Genomic DNA, 19,809 nt, shown 5'->3' on the forward strand with positions numbered 1-19,809 from the left:
CTCTGTATATTCTCCTACTAGTATAATATGTATGGTATAGTATGAGGGCTGGTACTATGTTTTCCCCCCTGTATTATCACAGTGTCTTACATACGATAAATACTTAATACATGTTTCTTTAATCAAATTTCTTTACTCTCTGGATTTAGCCCTTTTTTTTGAATGATTGCCTGATTGAGATCCAGTCCCTCAGGGTTACTAACAGTTTGATACGTTCTTATCTGGAAGAAATCCAGGGGAGAGAGGGGAGGGAGGGAGGGAGAGAGAGAGAGAGATCAGTGGTTGTGACAAGCTACATAGCCTTGAGCTTTATAGTTATAAACAGTGAGTTGGGTGACCCAGGAACAGTCCTGTTCCTGACAGCAGCAGGAGCAGCAGCAGCACCTGGGATGATGTTAGCCAGGGCAGTCTCACATCAGTCATCTTTGGCCAAGGGCCTTCACTGCTTCCTTGGCTCACCAAGAGAAGATGTTTGGACATCTAAGGTCCGGAATATACAGCTGCCAGCAGGAAGTGGTGATCTGAGTGCCTTCCCTGTCCAGTTGCAGGGGCCCCGGCCCTTCAATGAAATTCCCTCAAAGGGGGCCAATGGTTGGATGAATCTGCTCCACTTCTGGATGGAGAATGGGCCACAGTACCTGCATAACCGAACCATACAGGGCTTCCAACAGTTAGGCCCAATTTACCGGTAAGTTATGTTCCTCCAGAAAGGTGGAGGCAAGATAATGTCCACAGGGATAGCTACCTAGGGTGCCTAGGGATCATTTTCATATGGCTTTTTATAAACAAGTTACTTTTCATCACTAGAGCACATAGGAATTTGTTTTGTGGTTAAGTCAAATTGCATATGTTAGTGTTGTTAAGAGAGACTGATGGGGGTATTCTTTAATTTCCCTGATGACTTTATAGTGGGGTTCTTAATCTTCTTAGATCCCTGGGACAGTCAGATGAAGTCTATGGATACCATCTTAGAATAAGAATGTTTTAAAATAATTGAAGGGAATGTCAAATTTCAGCTACAGGCTAATGAAAATAAAGAGAACATTTTTTAAAAATCATCCAAGGTCATGGACTTCTTGAAATCTATCCATGAATCTCAAGTTAAGAACTCTTGGTTTACAGGTTGTTGAGTCCTGGAACTCCTTCCTCACCCCTCACAGACCTGTGAAGACAGTGTCATCAGAGGTGCTCACTTTCCGACCTTTCTTGGGGCACACACATAAATGCCCTGTCCCTGCCTCTGCCCCAGCCTCATGGCCTCACCTCCTTCCTGTGCCTTTATGAAATTCCCCCACCCCCATCCCTCAACCCTTGGCTTTCTTCTGCATTCTGGTATTTCTCTCTTTTTAACATTTTTGCTTTGTTGTAGACAGGTCTAGTAAAGGGGAAAGAAATATAAGTGGACTATATTGGGGGTGGTGTTGTTTTCGGCATGTGATAAAAACTTGCTAAATCCTGGCTGTGTTTCTCCCCTTCTACCCCCACCTTACCCTTTATATCTTTCTCCATTAGGATCATATTAAGTAGCTACTACTCTTGCCAGGGGTTATTGATTTGGTTTCTGAGATTGAGGTGGGATAATATAAAGACAAGAAACCATGTCCTCTGGCCCTGGAGCCAATGTTCTTTTCACCATGCCTTGGGGTGTTCCTGTTTATATTAAAAATGGATGTTATAGAAGTTTTTAAGATTTGCAAAGTACTTTCAGTGCATTGTCATTTGAGCCTTAAAAACTCAGTGTAGTAGGTACTGCAGTATTATCTTAATTTTACAGATGAGGAAACTGAGAGAAGGGTTAAGTGCTTTGTACTCAGAGGTATCTACATGGTGCAGTAGATAGAGTACCCGGGCCTGGAGTCACAAAAAGTCATCTTCCCAAGTTCCAGTCCAGCCTCAGATACTTCCTAGCTATGTGACCCGGGGCAAATCACTTTACTTCTGTTTGCCTTAGTTTCCCCAACTGTGAAATGGGGAAGATAACAGCACTGACCTTCCAAGGCCGTTGTGGGGATCAAATGAGATAATATCTACAAAGTGCTTATCCCCTTCCCCTTTCCTATGGGCACATAGTGAATGTTTGGGATAGGATTCCAAGCAGGTCTTTCAAACTCCAAATTCAGCACTTGATCCATAATGACATTCTTTCAGGTGATGATTGTTTGAGTCAAGTTCAATCAACAAGTCTTAATTAAGCACTGATCCTGTGTCCAACACCGTACTAAGTGGAGAAAGGGCTAGATTGGGGAGCTAAGCACGATGGACCATGGCAACTGAGTGAATAAGAGAAGCCAGGAAAAGAGGAGAATCCAAGATGAGGCTGAGATTATAAATTGGAGAGGCTGAGAAGACAGCGGGGCTGTCTGCAGATAGATGGGAGGGTTGAAGGAAGAGCTGTTTTGGACACATTGAATTAAGAAGCTGATAAAGCATCTGGGTGGAGATGCATGGCAAGCTGTGTGTGATGCTCCCAATGGGGAGATTAGAACTGGGAGCAGGGAGACATCTTATAGAAAAATATTCTACAGAGAAGAAGCTGAGAGTGTAGAGCTGAGAGGGAGGCTTCTTGGGGAATCACACACAGTAAGAGGACAAAAGAAGGAGAGTGAGATCCCACAGTCTGATGCTTAGGAGGAGAACTAGAAAGGAGCAGGGTCAGGGAAAACGAGGGGAAAGAGCAGTGTCTGAGCAGTGTCAGAAACTTCAAGACGAGAGGATAGATTAATTAGTTTGATATTTATATAGCCTTTGTCTTCGTAGGGATTAGTCTCCTCCATGAGAGTGTAGATGCATTGCTAAGAGGAATGGATTCCTTCTTTGTGCCTGGATACCCAGTACCTGGTCTAATACTTGGCATATGGTGGATGTATAATAAATATTTGTTGATTGAGTAGAAAGGGACTTCAGTCTTTATCTTGTTTGATAGGCTAGCGCTGAGCTGGCTCAGGTATGCACTCCCCTTTCTCGCTCCCTTCCAAGGCTTTATCAGGTTTCCAGGTTGCTCTTCCCACCCAGGGTTACTTCTCCATTCTAAGGCCCAAATTCATGGAACTACTAAGATGTTCATGGCCTCAAACCTTTCTGCAGAAGGCCCCTTTAATTGAGTTAGATTCATTGGAGTTGAGAGTAGAACTTAAGCTTCTTAGAAGTCTTAGACTTTTTGGTATTCAGTAACACAACATCTCTACAGCCCTCCCATGGTCAGGCCACACATATAATGAAAATGCTAAAAAAAAAAAAAATATACTAAAGATGCTAACAGGAAAGTTACCAAAAAATCCACAGTGGAAACGTGGACATTATGCAAATAGTTAATTGTTGTTGCTGTTGCTCAGTATTCATTTGTTTCAGTTGTATCCAACTCTTTGTAACCTCGTTGGGGTTTTCTTTGCAAAGACACTGGAATGGTTTGCCATTTCCTCATCCAGCTCATTTTACAGATGAGGAAACTGAGGCAAACAGGGTTAAGTGACTTGTCCAGGGTTACAGAGCTAGTAAGTATCTGAGGTCAGATTTGAACTTAGGTCTTCCTGACTCCAGGCCTGGTGTGCTATCCACTGTATTACCTAGCTGACCTTGCAAATGTCTAAATTGGTGACCAAAATATAGGCAGCTCATGGGGAACATGAAGCTTGAGCTTGTGGAGTGGGTAGATGGAGGGAGAGAAGAGGACACGCTTATCTTTTGTCTGACCTTGTAACGGCTTTGCAGAATGTTTTGATCTCATATGCACAGAGATAGATAGATAGATAGATAGATAGATAGATAGATAGATAGATAGATAGATAGATAGATATAGATAGAGAGAGAGACAGACAGAGACAGAGACAGAGACAGAGAGACAGACAGAGAGACAGAGAGAGGAGAGATGAGAAGAAAGAGGGTGGAGCAGGGAGAAGGAGGGAGAGAATTAGAAGAGATGGAGACAGGGAGAACATTCTAGGCAATGATAAGGTAGGTGAGGAGAAATCTTACTCTTTTTCTCTTTCCCTTCCTTTCTTTTTTCATCCTTTTCAATATTCTTGCCTTTTCCTCCTCCAATGCCTGTCCGCCTTCCATTCCCTCTTCCTCACCCCTACTTTCCACCTTGGCATTTATTTAGTTGCCCCTTTTCCTCTCCCCCTCTTTCCTGCTTTGAAGCTGAGAACAGGAGATTTTGAAGATTTCAAACCACCAAATAAATGAACTATATTATTAATATTCGGAAACAAAGGAGTTATTCCACTGGGTTCAGAAGTGTGAGTTTTTCATCCTGGCCTTGAAGGTCACTTTGTTAGAGATCAAAAAATTAGGGGCAAAAAATGCTCTGGCTGTGGGCAGAACAGGATTATCAAGGGTGTGTTGGAAATAAAGGGGAAAACTATATCAGCCTCAAAGTTTAGGGGACAGGTCATCAGACTGCATCACTTATTTCTCTTAACCTGAAAATCATGGATTGAAAGACAGGAGGACCCAGAGAAGGTGGGGTGGAGGGACAGCAGAAAGCATTGATTAATCCTTTTCACATACTCTACTATCCAAACTGGCCTTTGTGATATTTCTCAGATAATTAATTTCATTTGTGCCTTTACATTGGTTGTCCCTCAAGCCTGGAGCACCCTTTCTCCCTACTTCCACCTTTCAGAATCCTGAGTTCCCCTCAGTACTCTGCTCAATTATCACCTTGGACATGAGGCTTTTCCTGATCCCTTGAGCTGCTAGTGCTTCTCTGCGTCCCATCACCTTATGTGCAGATCTCTAGAGTTTGGTGTCTGACCTCTTGATCTCATTAATCTTTCCAGGGAGAAACTTGGCAATACAGAATCTGTTTTTATCATCAACCCTGATGATGCTGCCCGCCTCTTTAGGGCAGAGGGACCCTACCCAGAAAGATATGGCATCCCACCATGGTTGGCTTATCACACGTACATGAAAAAACCTATTGGAGTCCTGTTCAAGTAAGTCTCTCTCCTTTCTCTCACAGATACATTCATCCTCTCCCCATATCGCAAAGAATGGAACCAAAGGACATCTGAAGGGTGGTGGGGAGAGGCCCCTTGGAGAGTCAATAGAAGTGAAGCAATAAGGAGACCTGGGCTCTGGTCCCAGCTCTTCCCCACATGAGCTGTGTAATCTTGGGCATCCCTTCCCTTGACTCTATCTTGGTTTTGTGACTCTATCTAATGGCAAGAATAACCCCTGCTTTATGATGCCCCCAAATGTTCTGAGGATCAGATAAACTCAAAAATGAGAAAGTTTGGGAAAAAATGAAAAGTGTTATGGGAAGCTTAATGAGTAATTTGGCTGTGAGGGTGGTGTACGTGGTCAACAGCCCAAGCATCTTGGTTTATCAGAGGCTATTGAGAATGGCAGTCTTGTTCCCTATATGTCCTTAGAGTTTGCAGGGGGCATATCTCTCCCCCCACCCAGATTGAGAGCCTGTGATTTGAACTCTTAAAGAATTTAATCTCTTTTGCTCTAGTTTAATAATAATAATAGCTACCATTTATGCAGCATCTACTATGTGCCCCAAACTGTGTTAAGTAAGCCCTTTGCAGTTGGTATCTCATTTGATCCTCGTTAGAACCCTGGGAAGTAGGTACTGTTATTATCCCCACTTTACAGATGAGGAAACTGAGCAAATATAGATTTAAGTGACTTGCCCAATCATACAGCTAGTAAGTTGATCGCTTGATTACACAGGCACTGCCTTGTCTTTGCTTACTGGTATGAATCTCCCCACTTTTCCCAGGTTCAAAACTTTGGTGTCTTGGATTCTTCACCATTACTCACCATACTTATCCATTCCATTGTGAAATCTTGTCATTTCTATTGTCACAATATCTCTTGTGTCTATCCGCTTCTCCTCTTTCAGATAGCCACCAACCTAGTTCAAGCCTTCATCCCTTCTTGCCTACAATAGGTTCATAATTGATCTCCTTCCTCACTTCAGTCCCTCTTCTCAACAGCTGCTGAAATGATTTGCCTAAAATATAGATCTGACCATGACCCACTAGGTAAACTAGTGACTACCTGTTGACTCTAGGATTAATCATTATTTTATATTTAGCTCATCTTTTTAAAATGTCTTCTTTGTGTAAGCTTCATAACACACATAATCATCAGTATACTGTTTATAAATATGATTTGTAAATAAGTAAATATACACATATTGGGAGGGAGTTCAGACTTTTTTTGAATGATGTGTTCATTCAATGAAGTTTGAAGACTTTAGAGATGGTAGACTCAATTCCACAGTGCGACTGAACAAAGAGATGACTGTGCAGAATTATGTTGTCAGTGTCTACCTCAAGGCCCTTAGTAGTCTTTTGTTTTACTGCTGTTCAGTTGTTTCAGTTGTATCCAACCCTTTGTGACCCCATTTGGGTTTTTCTTGGCTAAGATACTGGAATGGTTTGTCATCCAGCTAATTTTACAGATGAGGAAACTGAGGCCAACAGGGTTAAGTGACTTGCCCAGGGTCACACAGCTAGTAAACGTCTGAGGTCAAATTTGAACTCAGGACAATGAGTTTTCCTGACTCCAGGCCTGGTGCTCTGTGTACTAGGGCACCCCCTAGCTGCCTCTTTGACAATCTACCTCATTCCTATTTTTGTAGCTTTTTTTCTCCCTACTTTATTCCTTCTTTGTCTAGCCCAAATGACATTAGCTGGTTCTTCATTCCATCCTGTTCTCTCTCACTTGCATTTTTGTAGGCTGTAGGTCGTCTCTCATGCTTGTATCCTTCATATCACTACTGGTTAAAATCTTTCTGGTTTGCTAAAGAAAAAAATTTTCCCTCTTCTTTTTTCTTGCAAAAAATTCTTTGTTGTAGGAGATGACTTTCTGGGAGGAATGAAATATAGGGGAAAATATAGGGGATATAAAAAATGAATAATATCTAATTTTTAAAAATCCTTCCCTCATCAAAGTTCAGATTAATTTAATCAGTCAATAAGATACCTACTATGTGTCAGGCACTGTGCTTAATGCTGGGGATACAAAGAAAGGCAACCCCCTCAAAAATCCCCCCATAAAACCAGACCCTGTCCTTAAGGAGTTCATCATCAAATGGGGGAGACAACGTGCTAACACCATATAGACAGAACCAATTGGAGGCAGCCTCAGAGAGAAGACATGAGATTAAGAAGGCCTGGGGAAGGTTCTTCACAGAAAGTGGAGCTTTTGCTGAATCTTGACAACCTGAGAAGACAGGAGGCAGAGATGAAGGGGGAGGGTGTACAGGCATGAGGAACAGCCGATGAAAATTCCTGACTTTGGGAGATGGAATTTAAGAAACATGAGGTACAACAAGGAAGTCAGTGTCACTGGATTGCAGAGGATGAGTAGGGTAGTAGGGCAGAAGAAGACTGGAAAGCCAGGGAGACATCAGGTTATGAGGGGCTTTAACAGTTAAACAGATGATTTCACATTTGATCCTGGGGGTAACAGAGAGTCACTGAAGTTTATTGAATAGGGGCTTTTGTGGTCAGACCAAAGATCAGTTGGATAACTGAGTGGAGGATGGATGAATGAATGGATGGATACAGAGATGGATGGATAGAGGGATGGATGGATAAATGATGGGTAGATGGATGGATGAATGGATTAATGGATGGATGAGTGGATGGATGGATAGATAGGTGGATGGATAGATGGACAGATGAATAGTTAAATGGATGTATAGATGGATGGATGAATGGATGGATGGATGGAGTGGTGAGAGGGTTGTAGCATGCAGACTAACCAACAGAAAGGTGGTGGTAATGTCAGGGGAAAGAAGAGAACACACATGAAAGATGTCACAATGCTAGATATGGGGAGTGAGAAAGAGGAGTCAGGAATGACCTCTAGATTGTGAGTCTGGGAATTAGAGGATGGTAGTGCCCTGGAAAGTTGAGGGAAGTTAGGAAGAAGGAAAGGTTTTGAAGGGGGAGATAACGAGCTGAGTTTTAAACACAATGAGTCATCTAGGTGCCACCTCCTTCAATGAAGCCTTTCCTTGATCCCCTATCCAAAAGTGATCTCTTATTCCTCAAAATCCCTATAGCCTTTTGACCAGGCAACTTCTTTGCTCATGTCAAATTATTCTTTGTATCATATTTATTTTTGTTCATGTTACACTCTGGAGTCCTGCTCCCAATTTCTGTTTGGGATAAGTCAGTCCCCCAGAGCAAGGACATTGCCCCTTGAGGATTCTAAAGGTACTCCAGAGATTCTTCTCTAATCCTATGAGCCCTACCAAGTGCCCATTTGAGCGGGGACTGCCTTTTGCCTCTTTTTCTATCCCCAGTGCTTAGCACAATGCCTGACACATAGTAGGTGCTTAATAAATATTGATTGATTGACATATCAACCACTAGTTATAAGCACCCCAATATTATTTGAACAATTAATATCCATTAGTTTTTTACAAAGCAATAGTTTCTGAGAAGAGTTATAAAACATTTTTCTCAAAATTCTTATGCCATTTTGATCCCTGGGGAGAGTGGGCTTAACTTTAAAGTGGTTACTCCAGTGGTTCCAAGTTCCGTTTGGAATGTGGGTCTCTCCTCCTTGCTCTCCATCCACTTTTTTGCTTGGTTGAGTAGATGACTTGGGATTTGGCTGCTCCTTTGGCTCAGCCATTCATAACATCTGGCATGGCATGGATTCCAGCTGCTGGACCTCTGGCCGCTCGCCCTCTCAACTTAATAAGGTCAAAGCCAAAGTCCAAGAGTAGGAAAGGATGAAGGCAAAGGGGGCAAGGAATGGTGGCCCATAGTCACGGGGCACCTGGTGGCCCAGGTGACCAAGTGGGGAAGGCCTGAGGTTTCTCCCAGAGGATTATAGCATCTCCTCCTTCCATGGAAGCCAGGGAGGAGAGAGGACCATTATCATTCAGTCAGTGTCTTTTGCATGTATTTGCATTTCTGGATCAGCAACCAATCAAAGACCTTCTCTTCTTCATGCATTGAAGTTAGATGAGGATTTGTTGCTTCCTTTTCCTCTTTTCCCTCCTCCTCCCCCTATTTTCTCCTCTGCTCTTTTGTCTTTCAATGGCAAGGTGTGGAGTGAGTGAGAAAGGGGACAGAAGGGCTGAAAAGAGGGAGAGGTGTGGATGACCGTGATAGGGGTTAGCCTGCAAGGGAATCTGGTGGGAAATCCTTCTCCAGGGCCTTGATGAGAAAAAAGGGAGCAGTGACTGCTGTGAACCTCTGGATTCTCTGAGTTGGATCAGCAGAGTTGTAACACCAAGGTTTGTCTCATTATCTTCATCCTTTTCTCCCAAGAACACTGGAATTTCCTAACCTGGGCCCCGCCCCCCTGCACCCCTCCTCCCCCTCCCCCCTCCCCACTTTTTCTTCTCAGGACCTCTGAAAACTGGAAGAGAGACCGGATTTTCCTGAACCAGTTTGTACTGGCTTTGAACTCAATGGACAATTTCGAGCCCCTTATCACCCCAATTTCAGAGGACTTTGTAAAGAAGATTTATAAGGGGATTGAGAGGAGCAACCAAGGAAAGTTCACGGTGGACCTCAGTCAGCACCTGTTTCGATATGCTTTTGAGTGTGAGTAAAGTCTGATTGAGGGAGGGTTTTAGCAATCAAGGAATCAAATCAGTCCACAGTTATTAGGTACCTACTATGTGCTAAGCATATAAAAACAGGCAAAAAATAATCCTTGCTCTCAAGGAGTTTACAATCTTATGGGGAAGCAACATGAAAACAAATGGATGTACAAACACGCTACACACTGGATAAACAGCTTGCAAATGCACAGAGGGAAGCCACTTAGAATTAAGGAAAGGTTTCCAGTAGAAGACGGGATTTTAGCTGGGACTTAAAGGAAGCCCAGAGGCAGAGATGAGGAGAAAGAATGTTCCAGGTATCTGGGGCAGCCAGAGAGAATACCCAGAATAGATAGCACCTACCTTCTAGATGTGTTGTGAGGATCAAATGAGATATGATTTGTAAAACACTTAGCACGGTGCCTGGCACACAGTAGGTGCTTAATAAATGACTGTTTCCTTCTTTCCATTGGTGGGATCTTTTGGTCACAGTTTAGTGACTTCTCTTTTAGAATTCCAAATTGTTGCCCAGAATCTTTGAACTAGTTTGCCAATCCACCAACAGGGTATTGGTGTCCCTTTTAACCCTCTCATTTTGCAGATGAGGGACCTGAGACTCAGAGAGAAGAAATGATTTAGTGAGGTAGTAAGTAGTAGAGAAGGAAGAAAAGCCCAGCATCAACCATACAATTGTCTAAGTCCATTGGAAGGTGCCAAAAAAGAGACTCGCCTCATTATGTTTATACTCCATCATTCAAGTTAAGCAGCCAGCCTTCCTTTCCATTAGCAAGGGGGTAAACTAGGGAAGGGCAGGTTGGTGGTGCCCTAGTATACCTAACTATTTGACTTGGGGCAAGTCACTTCATCCTGTTTACCTTTGTTTCCTCACCCATAAAATGAGCTGGAGAAGGAAATGGAAAACCTCTCCAGTTTTTTTGCCAAGAAAACTCCGAATGGAGTCACAACGTTTGAAATGACTGAACAACTGGGAAAGGGTTAGTTGATTGACTGTAGTTTGATTAACTATGGTTAATAAAATATTAGTTACTCATGCCATTAATCGTGGCAGTTATTCCACTACATGGTTTGGCTTAACTATTTTTGGGAGATGTACTGGGGGTTTGAGAAGTATCTTTTGTGTCAATTCCAGTTAATAAAAGCAGGTTTTTAAAAGATCAATTCTTTTCACTGTCTCTGGGGATCTTTCTGCAGGTGTGTTCCAGATACCCAACCCCCATTATTGCTCTAGATGCCTCCTTTCCCCATATTTAGGATATTAATATTAAAAAAATAAATTTCCTAAAATTTACTTTGTAAAAGAGAAGTTCCTCTGAGCTACTTTCTCTCCCCTAGTCCCTTGTACTACATTCTGTTTGATTTAACAAAGAAAAATATGTTTAACACAGTGTACTAATGACCTTGAGAAGGTAGACAAACTTCCTGTGGGAGGTCAAGGAGATTCCAATAATCCAATGTTCTCAGCAAGGCCATAAATCAGGCTAGGATTTCTGGTCCCACAGCTATCTGCAACATTCTCTTTGGGGAGCGTCTGGGACTCCTAGAAGATTTTGTGGACCCCAGGGCCCAGAAGTTCATCGATGCTGTGTCTACAATGTTTGAGACTAGTGTTCCAATGCTGAGCATCCCTCCAGAACTGTTCCGCATGGTCAGGGCCAAGGCCTGGAGGGACCATGTGGCCTCATGGGATGTGATTTTTGATCGAGGTGAGTATCTGGGTTCTGAGTATCTGTCTGGGTGATTGGAGGTGGTGGGCAGAGATGGGAGAACCCAAGGAAAAAGCAAATGTGCTGCTTGGTCAATGTCTTCTCAACTATTTCTCCTTGAAGAGGCTCTGGTATTCAATAATCCATCAATTATGAAGGAGATAGTATTCCTTGGCTCTCACTGTGCTAAAGTGATTGTTTAAGGAACTCTAAGTGCCTGACAGGGGGTGGGGGCAAGTGGCATGCATGGAGGCCCTGATCTGTAGAAACCTGTATAAAGAATGGAAAGGCCATCTCTAAGATCATCACAGAAAAGTGTGCATGTGTGTATTACACTGTCCTTGTAGATATATGTCTGTGTGTCTTGTGAATATGTACACAAATGTATACAGGTATGCCACATACATGTATATTGTACGAGTGTGCATGTATAGTGTGCATAGACATGCCCACATGCATGCGCATCTTAGCTGTGTGCATGTACATACATTGTGTGCATGTATAGGTGGGTATGAGTATTATGTACATGGATATATGTATGCATACATGTGAAAGACATGATATGCACACACATGAACGTGTGCAATATTAAAATGGCTTGGGGTTTGTACATGAATACACTACACACATATGTACATACACATATGCAAGTGTGTGTATGTGTGTGTTGTGTGAAAGGGATAGTATTTGGTTACACCATTATGATTTCTAGACACCTTTTGCAGAAGGGGATGGTCCCCTGAATTCTAAAATCTCTACTGCGATTTAAGAAATCAGGCAGAGCCAATGAATAGTCACCTACTCTTACAGAGGTGACCTTCCTTAGCCCTTGAGACAATAGAACCACCAGCAGCCTGGCAAGATGACAATGATGTACCTTTATTAGGTACATAAAGAACACTTTATTCTTCCTCAAGCTTCCCAAGAGACATTGATGTAAATGAGGTCAAGAAAAGTGGAGGGAGGCCAAGGTCATCAGATGGTCAGTGGCCTTCACATGACTAGAACCACAGTTTCCTGACTTCCACCAATGAGTTCTTTCCACTCCAGGTTTCCCCAAACTCTCCATTCTCCCTTAACTTCTTCAGCCTTCTTCAGGTTCCTTCTTGAACCCCAGAGTCTTCCATTTAGAGAGACTCCATAATGTCCCCTTTCTCTCTCCCTGTCTCTCAGCTGAAGACTATATACAGAACTTCCACCAGGACAAGAAACTGAGATCAGGACTCACTGATGTTTATCCAGGCATTCTCTACTCTCTCTTACAAAAGAATACCATGAATTTTGAAGATGTCAAAGCCAATGTTACAGAAATGATGGCAGGAGGGGTGGACACGGTGAGGATGAAGGGGGAAGAGAATATGCATTTATTCAATGTCTGCTGTGGGCCAGGTACTGTGCTAAGTGCCTTACAAATATTGTGGATAAAGGCTAAACTGAGTAAAGCCTGTTTTCAATATGAGCATGGTAGGATGTTGACCTCAGCAGTTAATAGTCCAGTAGGCTGAAAAGAGCCCTGGACTGAGGGCTCGAAGTCATGGATTCAAGCCTTGCATCTAACATCTTCTACATATGCAAATATTTGAACAAGTTACCTCTCTGAGAGGTCTTGATGTTTGCATGCAGAAGGACTGGAATCCCAGGCCTTCCCTCTCTCACTGGGTTATTATATTAAGTGAGGGAATATAAGTAGAACCTGCAAAGTGGTTTCCAAACCAGAGATTTTTGTAAAACGTTACCAAATTGGGGTACTTGTAAGGCCACATGGTCCCCAAATAAAGTCTTCCCGTGAGTTTCTGGAACTCCCACATAAGAGGTTCGATCCTTGTGACTTTGTTGATTTTCCCTTTTAAAAATGGAACCCAGTGAAACCTTCCTACCTGCATGTGGCTGAGGTTATCAGCCTTTCCTCCTTGACAGGAGGGGACAGTATTGGGTGAGGACACTCACCCAGTTGGGAGGTAGAGTGGTCATTGAAAAGGATAGAGACAAAGGAGGTGGGCCTCTAGAAACAAATTTGACCAAGCTCACAATTTTGTGGAAGAATAAGTTAGTCCTTCCCAATAGCATACCTCTTCCATTGGATACCAAAATCAAATATTCAAAGGAATACATGTTGAAGAAAAGTGTTCTCTTTCTTTTTGCCCCTTTGTGAAAAGTTGGGAATGGGCATCTATATTGGTGGAATATGGGTTAAGGACCTAGAACTCTCATCATTGCCTGAGTCTAAAAGGCTCCCGCCTTGGTGATTTACTCTATTTACATGACCATAGAAGAAGGAAATGACTTCCCTAGACCCAGGGAATCAGACATGTCTGGAATTAAACATGGTGAAGCAGGGGAAATCTCAGGCATCACATTGGGATTTTGGGGGTTGTGGCTTTAGGGAACTCTTTAAATCTCATGTGGCAAGTGTAATCCACTGTACTTCCACAGAGAGCCAGCCTAAAAGATGGGTACTTGGAGTCACATGACGTAAGAATGTATTGCATTCCAAAAGAGTCTCTGATATAATCATGTATCTGACTCAGAGAAGGGCATCTTCTAAGGGCTTCTTCACATAAATAGTAGAGTCTGAGACCTCTCAGGGAGAGAGTGGGCACAAGGACTCAATTCTTTCTTTCCCTTGGAAGTTGTAATATCCTCTGGCTAGAGTCCTGAACAAGACCTGTAACCAGGCAGAAACTTTTGGGGGCAAGTTGGAGTTTGTGTCCAAAGGCCATGTCCATCTACCTAGTCACTGGTATATGTGAAAGCTAAATGTCATAAACACTGGTTAATATGAAGATTATCTGACTAATGCCAATGTCTAAAAGAAAAACGAGGGCAGATCAGTGGGTTAATTGTAAAACTGTGAAAGTTTACAAAGGATTTCCAGCTTTGCAGTAGAAATTTTTTTTAAAGAAACTCTACATGGAAATCCTGATTTATATGAAAGATAAATTAGGTGGTCATATGCTACTCATTTAAAGATTTTTAATCGTATGAAAACGTTTCCTTAAAAGGACCAAAGAGTTCCTTTAAAGAATGTCTTGGCTCATTTGAGACGATATTTTCTTTATAATAATTTTTCAGGAGCATAACTATTACGTAAAACAAGATGAGCTTATACAGGCTTTAGAGATTGTTGGAAGAAACAGATATGCAAAACACCCAGTTAACCAGAACCTTGGTAAAGGTACCTTGTCTGTCCAAAGGGGAAAATGATACCAGATCCTCCATTCCTCGTGTTATTATTGATGATTATTAGAATCATTATTAGATGACTCCATTAAGCTTTAACAATGCTTAGTAATCCATTTGCTATGAGAATGCTGTGGCGTCAGAGTTAGCTTCAAAGTGTGTCTCATTAAATGAGGACCACAGAGAACACCAAAGTCCTCTTTTAATGGCATGGGATGTAGGGACAGGATCTATTTTGCTTAGGCTGACAGTGACATGACATTGTCCCCTGAGAGGGTGTGTGCATATGTGTGTGTTGAGAATGAAGTTGTGAAAAATTGACCTTGGATCATATACATGGTAATCATAGAGAGCTGATTACATAAGCCTAGAAGACTGGGTTTTCTGGAGCAACTGGGAGGGGAGACTCAGTTTTCTTCATTCAGCTCTCAACTGTCTACCTCAGACATCAATGACCCTACAGTGGTGCCTGTATGAAATGGCTCGGAACCAAAAGGTACAAGATATGCTTCGGGCTGAAGTCCTGGCTGCCCATCGAGATGCCCAGGGAGATGTGAAGAAGATGCTCAAATCTGTTCCACTTCTCAAAGCTGCCATCAAAGAAACCCTGAGGCAAGCCTATTCCCATCCTGGGGAATTCCTGTTCCACTTCCCTTTTCCTCAGCCCTGCCTGCACATCCAGAGAGAAAGAGGGGGAAGGAAATGAATGACAAAGCATGACATGAGCAGCTAGACATGGGAAGAATTAGGAAGTGGGAATGAGGGACCAGGAGGAGGCTGGTCCGTCTCTGGGTTGAATTTTGTTCTGGCATTCATGATCATTTTCAGGACATGTAGGTGTATTTGCTATCTTTTCTCTTTCAGGTTACACCCCATTGCAATTACCATACAAAGGTATATTCCATCGGATTTAGTTCTCCAGAATTACATGATTCCTGCCAAAGTAAGCCATGAGACTAGTTTGCAGGCATTCTTACTCAGAAGGAATCCAGGGAATCCAAACCATTATCTTTTCACCTCCAGTCCTGAATGAGTGTCAGGGAAATGACTGTCAGGGAAATGGTCTGGGGACTTGGTTGGGTGGTGGTCAATCACCCTTTTCCTAGGAGAAGAAGAGATCATGGAGGGATTTAGGCTTTTTTTATTTCTTGCCAGAGATGGGCAGAAGTCAGCCCCACATAGCCAGAGGATTTCAGAGTTGCCTCTATCCTGAGCATCCCTCTTATTTAATTATTTAATCTTCTTCCTGAGCCATTATGACAGATGCCTTGTCATTTCTAAATGAGCGTCTTCACTTGTAGTTACCTGCTTATGTCTCTTTTTGCTTCCTTCATATGCAAATGCCTGCATTAAATGTTTGACTGATCCTGTCTGTGTTGCATGGGGCAATTTAGTGGATAGGGTCCTTGCCCTAGAAATACCAAGACAGACACATTTACATAGAAAGGATAGAGATAGGCTATTAGAAATATTCAACCTGTATTATGCATGAATTCATTCTGAGACTGGATGTTACTTTATTAGGGTTTTTAGCACATAAAATATATTTATATTTGGTGTTAGGAAGTCAGGCTCAGAAAACAGACTTTCATGTGCAGGGCTATAGTGTAGATGGCAGATAGAGAACTGGACTTGGAGTCAGGAAGACCTGAGTTCAAATCCTGTCTCAGACATTTACTGGCTATGTGATTTCAGGCAAGTCCCTTAAACTTTTTTAGCTTCAGTTTCCTCATCTTTAAAATGGGAATAATAATAGCATCTATCTCACAGAGTTATTGTGAGGATTACATTAGATAATACATGTAAAAGGTTTTGTAAACCTAGAAATATAATTATTATTATCATTATGATGATGATCATAGAAAATCATTAAAGTAGAAAATCAACTAGCCTTGGGAACAGAGAGCTAAACAGAAATACAATACGTGAATTGCCTAATGGACTTTAGTTGGTCTTTAATGTTGGCACATACGTCATCACATATGCTGGTGTATACTTATTCATTTTACATTCAACCAACATTAGGCACTGCTATGTATAATGTATTGGATGATTGTGATCTAGAGGAAGGTAAATAAATCATAATTTCTCAAATAGCTTCTATGTAAAGAATTCCATTGTTTTTTGGATTGAAACTCTGGGAGGGAGGTGGGCGTTTAATGAGAAGGTTGACATTTTGACACTTTCAATTTGGAGGTTAATAAGACTGTCCCTCTGTCCACAGTAATGACCAAGGTTCCTCCTGAGATGGAAATATCGGTGATTACTCCTTGCATTAAAATACTGTTTTATACTTTTCAAAGTTCCTTTACAGCTTTTGTCTCATTTAATCCTCAGGTATAGGGATTGGTCTTATCTCCATTTGAGAAGATGAGGGAACAGGTCCAGAAGAGGGAAATCATTTGTCCAAGGCTTCATGGCCAGTAACTAACAGAACTCAGAGTTTCCCGCTTCCCTGATTAGGGTTCCTGAGCTACATTTCAGGAATGCCTCCATGTGGTACTTCTGGGATTGTGGGAGCTTAGCAGAGCAGGCTATCCTGGACACTCTGCATGGGACTGATTCTAGTCTCTCTCTCTCTCTCTCTCTTTTCCCCACTTTCTCCCCTTCCCCCCCTCTTCCTCCAGACACTGGTCCAAGTGGCCATCTTTGCCATGGGAAAGGATCCTAATTTCTTCTCCAACCCAGACAAGTTTGATCCTAGCAGATGGCTCAATGAGGACACCTACTTCCGAGCTCTGAGCTTTGGCTTTGGTCCTAGACAATGCCTAGGGAGGAGGATTGCCGAACTGGAGATGACTATCTTTCTGATGCATGTGAGTCTAATACTACTTAGGGGAGAAGAAAAGGGATCTCATTAAAGATGCCCAAAGTCCCTTTCTGTTCTGGACCCATTCATGATTCCTTCTAATTCCCAAGGGGAATATGCTCTGTGCATTGGAGACATAGGTCTAATATGTGCTCTGACATTGGTAGATTGGAAGGTGTTCTTACCCACAAAGAAGGCTCCCTCTGTATCCAAGACAGCAAAAACTAAGAAAGCTGACTGAGACTGGGAAAGCAGATTGATGAAAGCATCAGTGACCCAAGTGATTCCTGGGGCATTTTGGGCTCCAACTCCCTGTTCCACCAGCATATCTTTCCTCTTAGGCTGGCTCTTCCTGCTTCTCTGGGTCTCAGGTCATAGACACTTGTGGCTTGGAACCTAAATTGAGACTTGCTGGGGTCGCAGTCCCTCTCTGATAGTGGTGGAAGAGCCACCTCTGGATATGAAGGTGTTGGTTGGGGGAAGGCAAGGGTTATGTATGTCTTGGCAGATGTCTGTGTTCTCAGAATCACTGGAGACAGACCTTTGGCCCAGGGAGATGGAAGATGGCAGAAAGATTAGGATGTTTTCTCCTACACTGGGGTAATTGTATACCTAAACAAATTATCTCCTCTTCGGGTAGAGGCAGCTCTAAGGTCATTACTGAAGCATCATAATATTTAGAATTTAAAGCGTAAAGAATTTAAAGCATCTTAGGGATGGTCTAGTCTGAGGTGTTAAATAGCCAGGAAGACGGCCTGCAACATTCTTGAATGTGGTTGGGACCAGATTAAAATATAATTGGGAATTATTTAGCAAAACAAATAAAAATAAAAGAGAATATAAATAATATTAATATGTGGTTATCTAAATCAATATCCAGCCTACAAAGATCCTTAGGTATTATGTAGTGATTCCCATTTCTATTTGAATTTAGTACCACTGGTTTAGTCCAATTTCCTAATTTTATGTCAGAGGAATAACCCCTCTCTGCCCCCATTCCCCATCACCATTCCCCCACCCCCCAGGACACTACATCTCTGTCTCTTACATCTCTGCTCTCATTGCCCATGAACAAGGCAAGAAGAAGCTCTGTGAGTTCTTCCAAGTATATATATATATATATATTAAAAAAATATATGTATGTATATGTAATTATTATATTATAATTTCTTATAATATTGCATGTTATATTATCATATAATACATATAATATTATATAGTAATCTATTATGTAATATATTAACATTATGTATCAGTATAATATGTTATATATCATATTCTATAGAATATTATGTTGTTATATTATATTATATATATAAAATATCTTTTTATATATATGGGACCCCTAACATCCTTCCTCCACTTTCTGTGCCCCTCCAGCTGTATCTATTCCCACAGAATGTGTTGTTTTCTCCATGGGCACTTGTATTATAGAAACCATTCAGGAGACACCGCAAAATCACACAGTGATAGTATTTGAGGCATCAATGGAAGACCCAGCTTGAGTCAAGGATCTTCTTTGAGGGTCTCATATTGCTCCTAGGCAGTCTCCTTTTCAGACTTCTGTAGGAAGCTGTCCCTGCCCTGGAGTCTCCCGCCTTTTCTATTTAGCCTAGTTCTTTCCTCTCTGCAGATTCTGGAGAACTTCAAGATTGAAGTCCAAAAGCTTTCAGACGTGGGGACCATCTTTAATCTCATCCTGATGCCTGACAGACCCATCGTATTCACCTTTCAACCCTTCAAACCCCAGCTGTAACACAGAGAGATAGGACTCCTGCGTATTTATTATACAGAGTCGGGAGAGGACAGAAAGCCAGATCCAGGCAGGGACATGACAGACCCAAGTATATAATGGAGTGGTTTGATTGGGCCAAGCAAATTATTTGCCTCCCTTGTGCATTTTTAAAAGCATGATTCTGAAAAGTCCACAGACTTTATGAAACTCCAAAGGGGTGCCATGACAGAAAAAAAGTTAAGGAGCCCTGTGGCCTATGGGTTTGTCCACTCCTATGCCACATCTTACTCCAGAGAAATGTCCCTCAGTCCACTAAAGAAGGTGGGTAGAAGCCTTGCTATTGGTTTAAACTGAGACTCCACTATAAGGGAAATTCCTCTCCCTTCCCCCCATTTTTGTCTATTGCTGATTTGATTGGAAGGAAATCAATAAATGCTTGTATACTTGAACTTCTCAAAATGTCTGTTTTTAAAACCATCAGTAAATGACAAAGGACAGCCACATCACTCCTGACTATCATGCTCAATGCAGGCTTCTTTCATGAACATTTAAGAAGTAAAGCAATTTTTGATAATCCCAAAGCTCTGTTTGTTCTAATCTTGACGTGGTCCAAGCAGAGAGTCCTGTTGAGTGTGAGAAAAGACCACTTTCATATGTATATGAGGTAAAATATGTAATAGAAAATTTTGGGCCCCAAAGACCTGGGTTTGAGTCTTATCTCTGGTACTCAACAGTTGTATGACTGTGGGCAAATTTTTTATCCTCTCTAAGGCACAGTTTCTCTCTGAGAGGACCAATGATGAAGCATGTTGTCCACCACCTCCTGAAAGAGAGA

The 19,809-nt window shown here is 42.0% G+C and overlaps 1 protein-coding gene across 1 annotated transcript; it reads left to right on the forward strand.

The window, feature by feature from the left end:
- The first annotated feature begins 285 nt into the window (after positions 1–285).
- Positions 286–19,423, forward strand: CYP11A1 (cytochrome P450 family 11 subfamily A member 1). The gene is made up of 9 exons (XM_072628382.1): positions 286–688; positions 4,779–4,934; positions 9,328–9,527; positions 11,047–11,250; positions 12,424–12,584; positions 14,876–15,042; positions 15,295–15,373; positions 17,058–17,246; positions 18,873–19,423. Exons 1-9 carry the CDS (start codon positions 390–392, stop codon positions 18,993–18,995), a joined length of 1,578 nt encoding a protein of 525 aa, XP_072484483.1. The 5' UTR covers positions 286–389; the 3' UTR covers positions 18,996–19,423.
- Positions 19,424–19,809: the final 386 nt, after the last annotated feature.

Source organism: Notamacropus eugenii, chromosome 1 (assembly GCF_028372415.1).
Source record: "Notamacropus eugenii isolate mMacEug1 chromosome 1, mMacEug1.pri_v2, whole genome shotgun sequence".
Taxonomy (NCBI): Eukaryota; Metazoa; Chordata; class Mammalia; order Diprotodontia; family Macropodidae; genus Notamacropus; species Notamacropus eugenii.

Coding starts and splice junctions, on each gene's coding strand:
- CYP11A1 (XM_072628382.1), top strand. CDS start 390: ATGATGTTAGCCAGGGCAGTCTCACATCAGTCATCTTTGGCCAAGGGC. Junction 689..4,778: donor CAGTTAGGCCCAATTTACCG/GTAAGTTATGTT, acceptor TAATCTTTCCAG/GGAGAAACTTGGCAATACAG. Junction 9,528..11,046: donor GTTTCGATATGCTTTTGAGT/GTGAGTAAAGTC, acceptor CTGGTCCCACAG/CTATCTGCAACATTCTCTTT.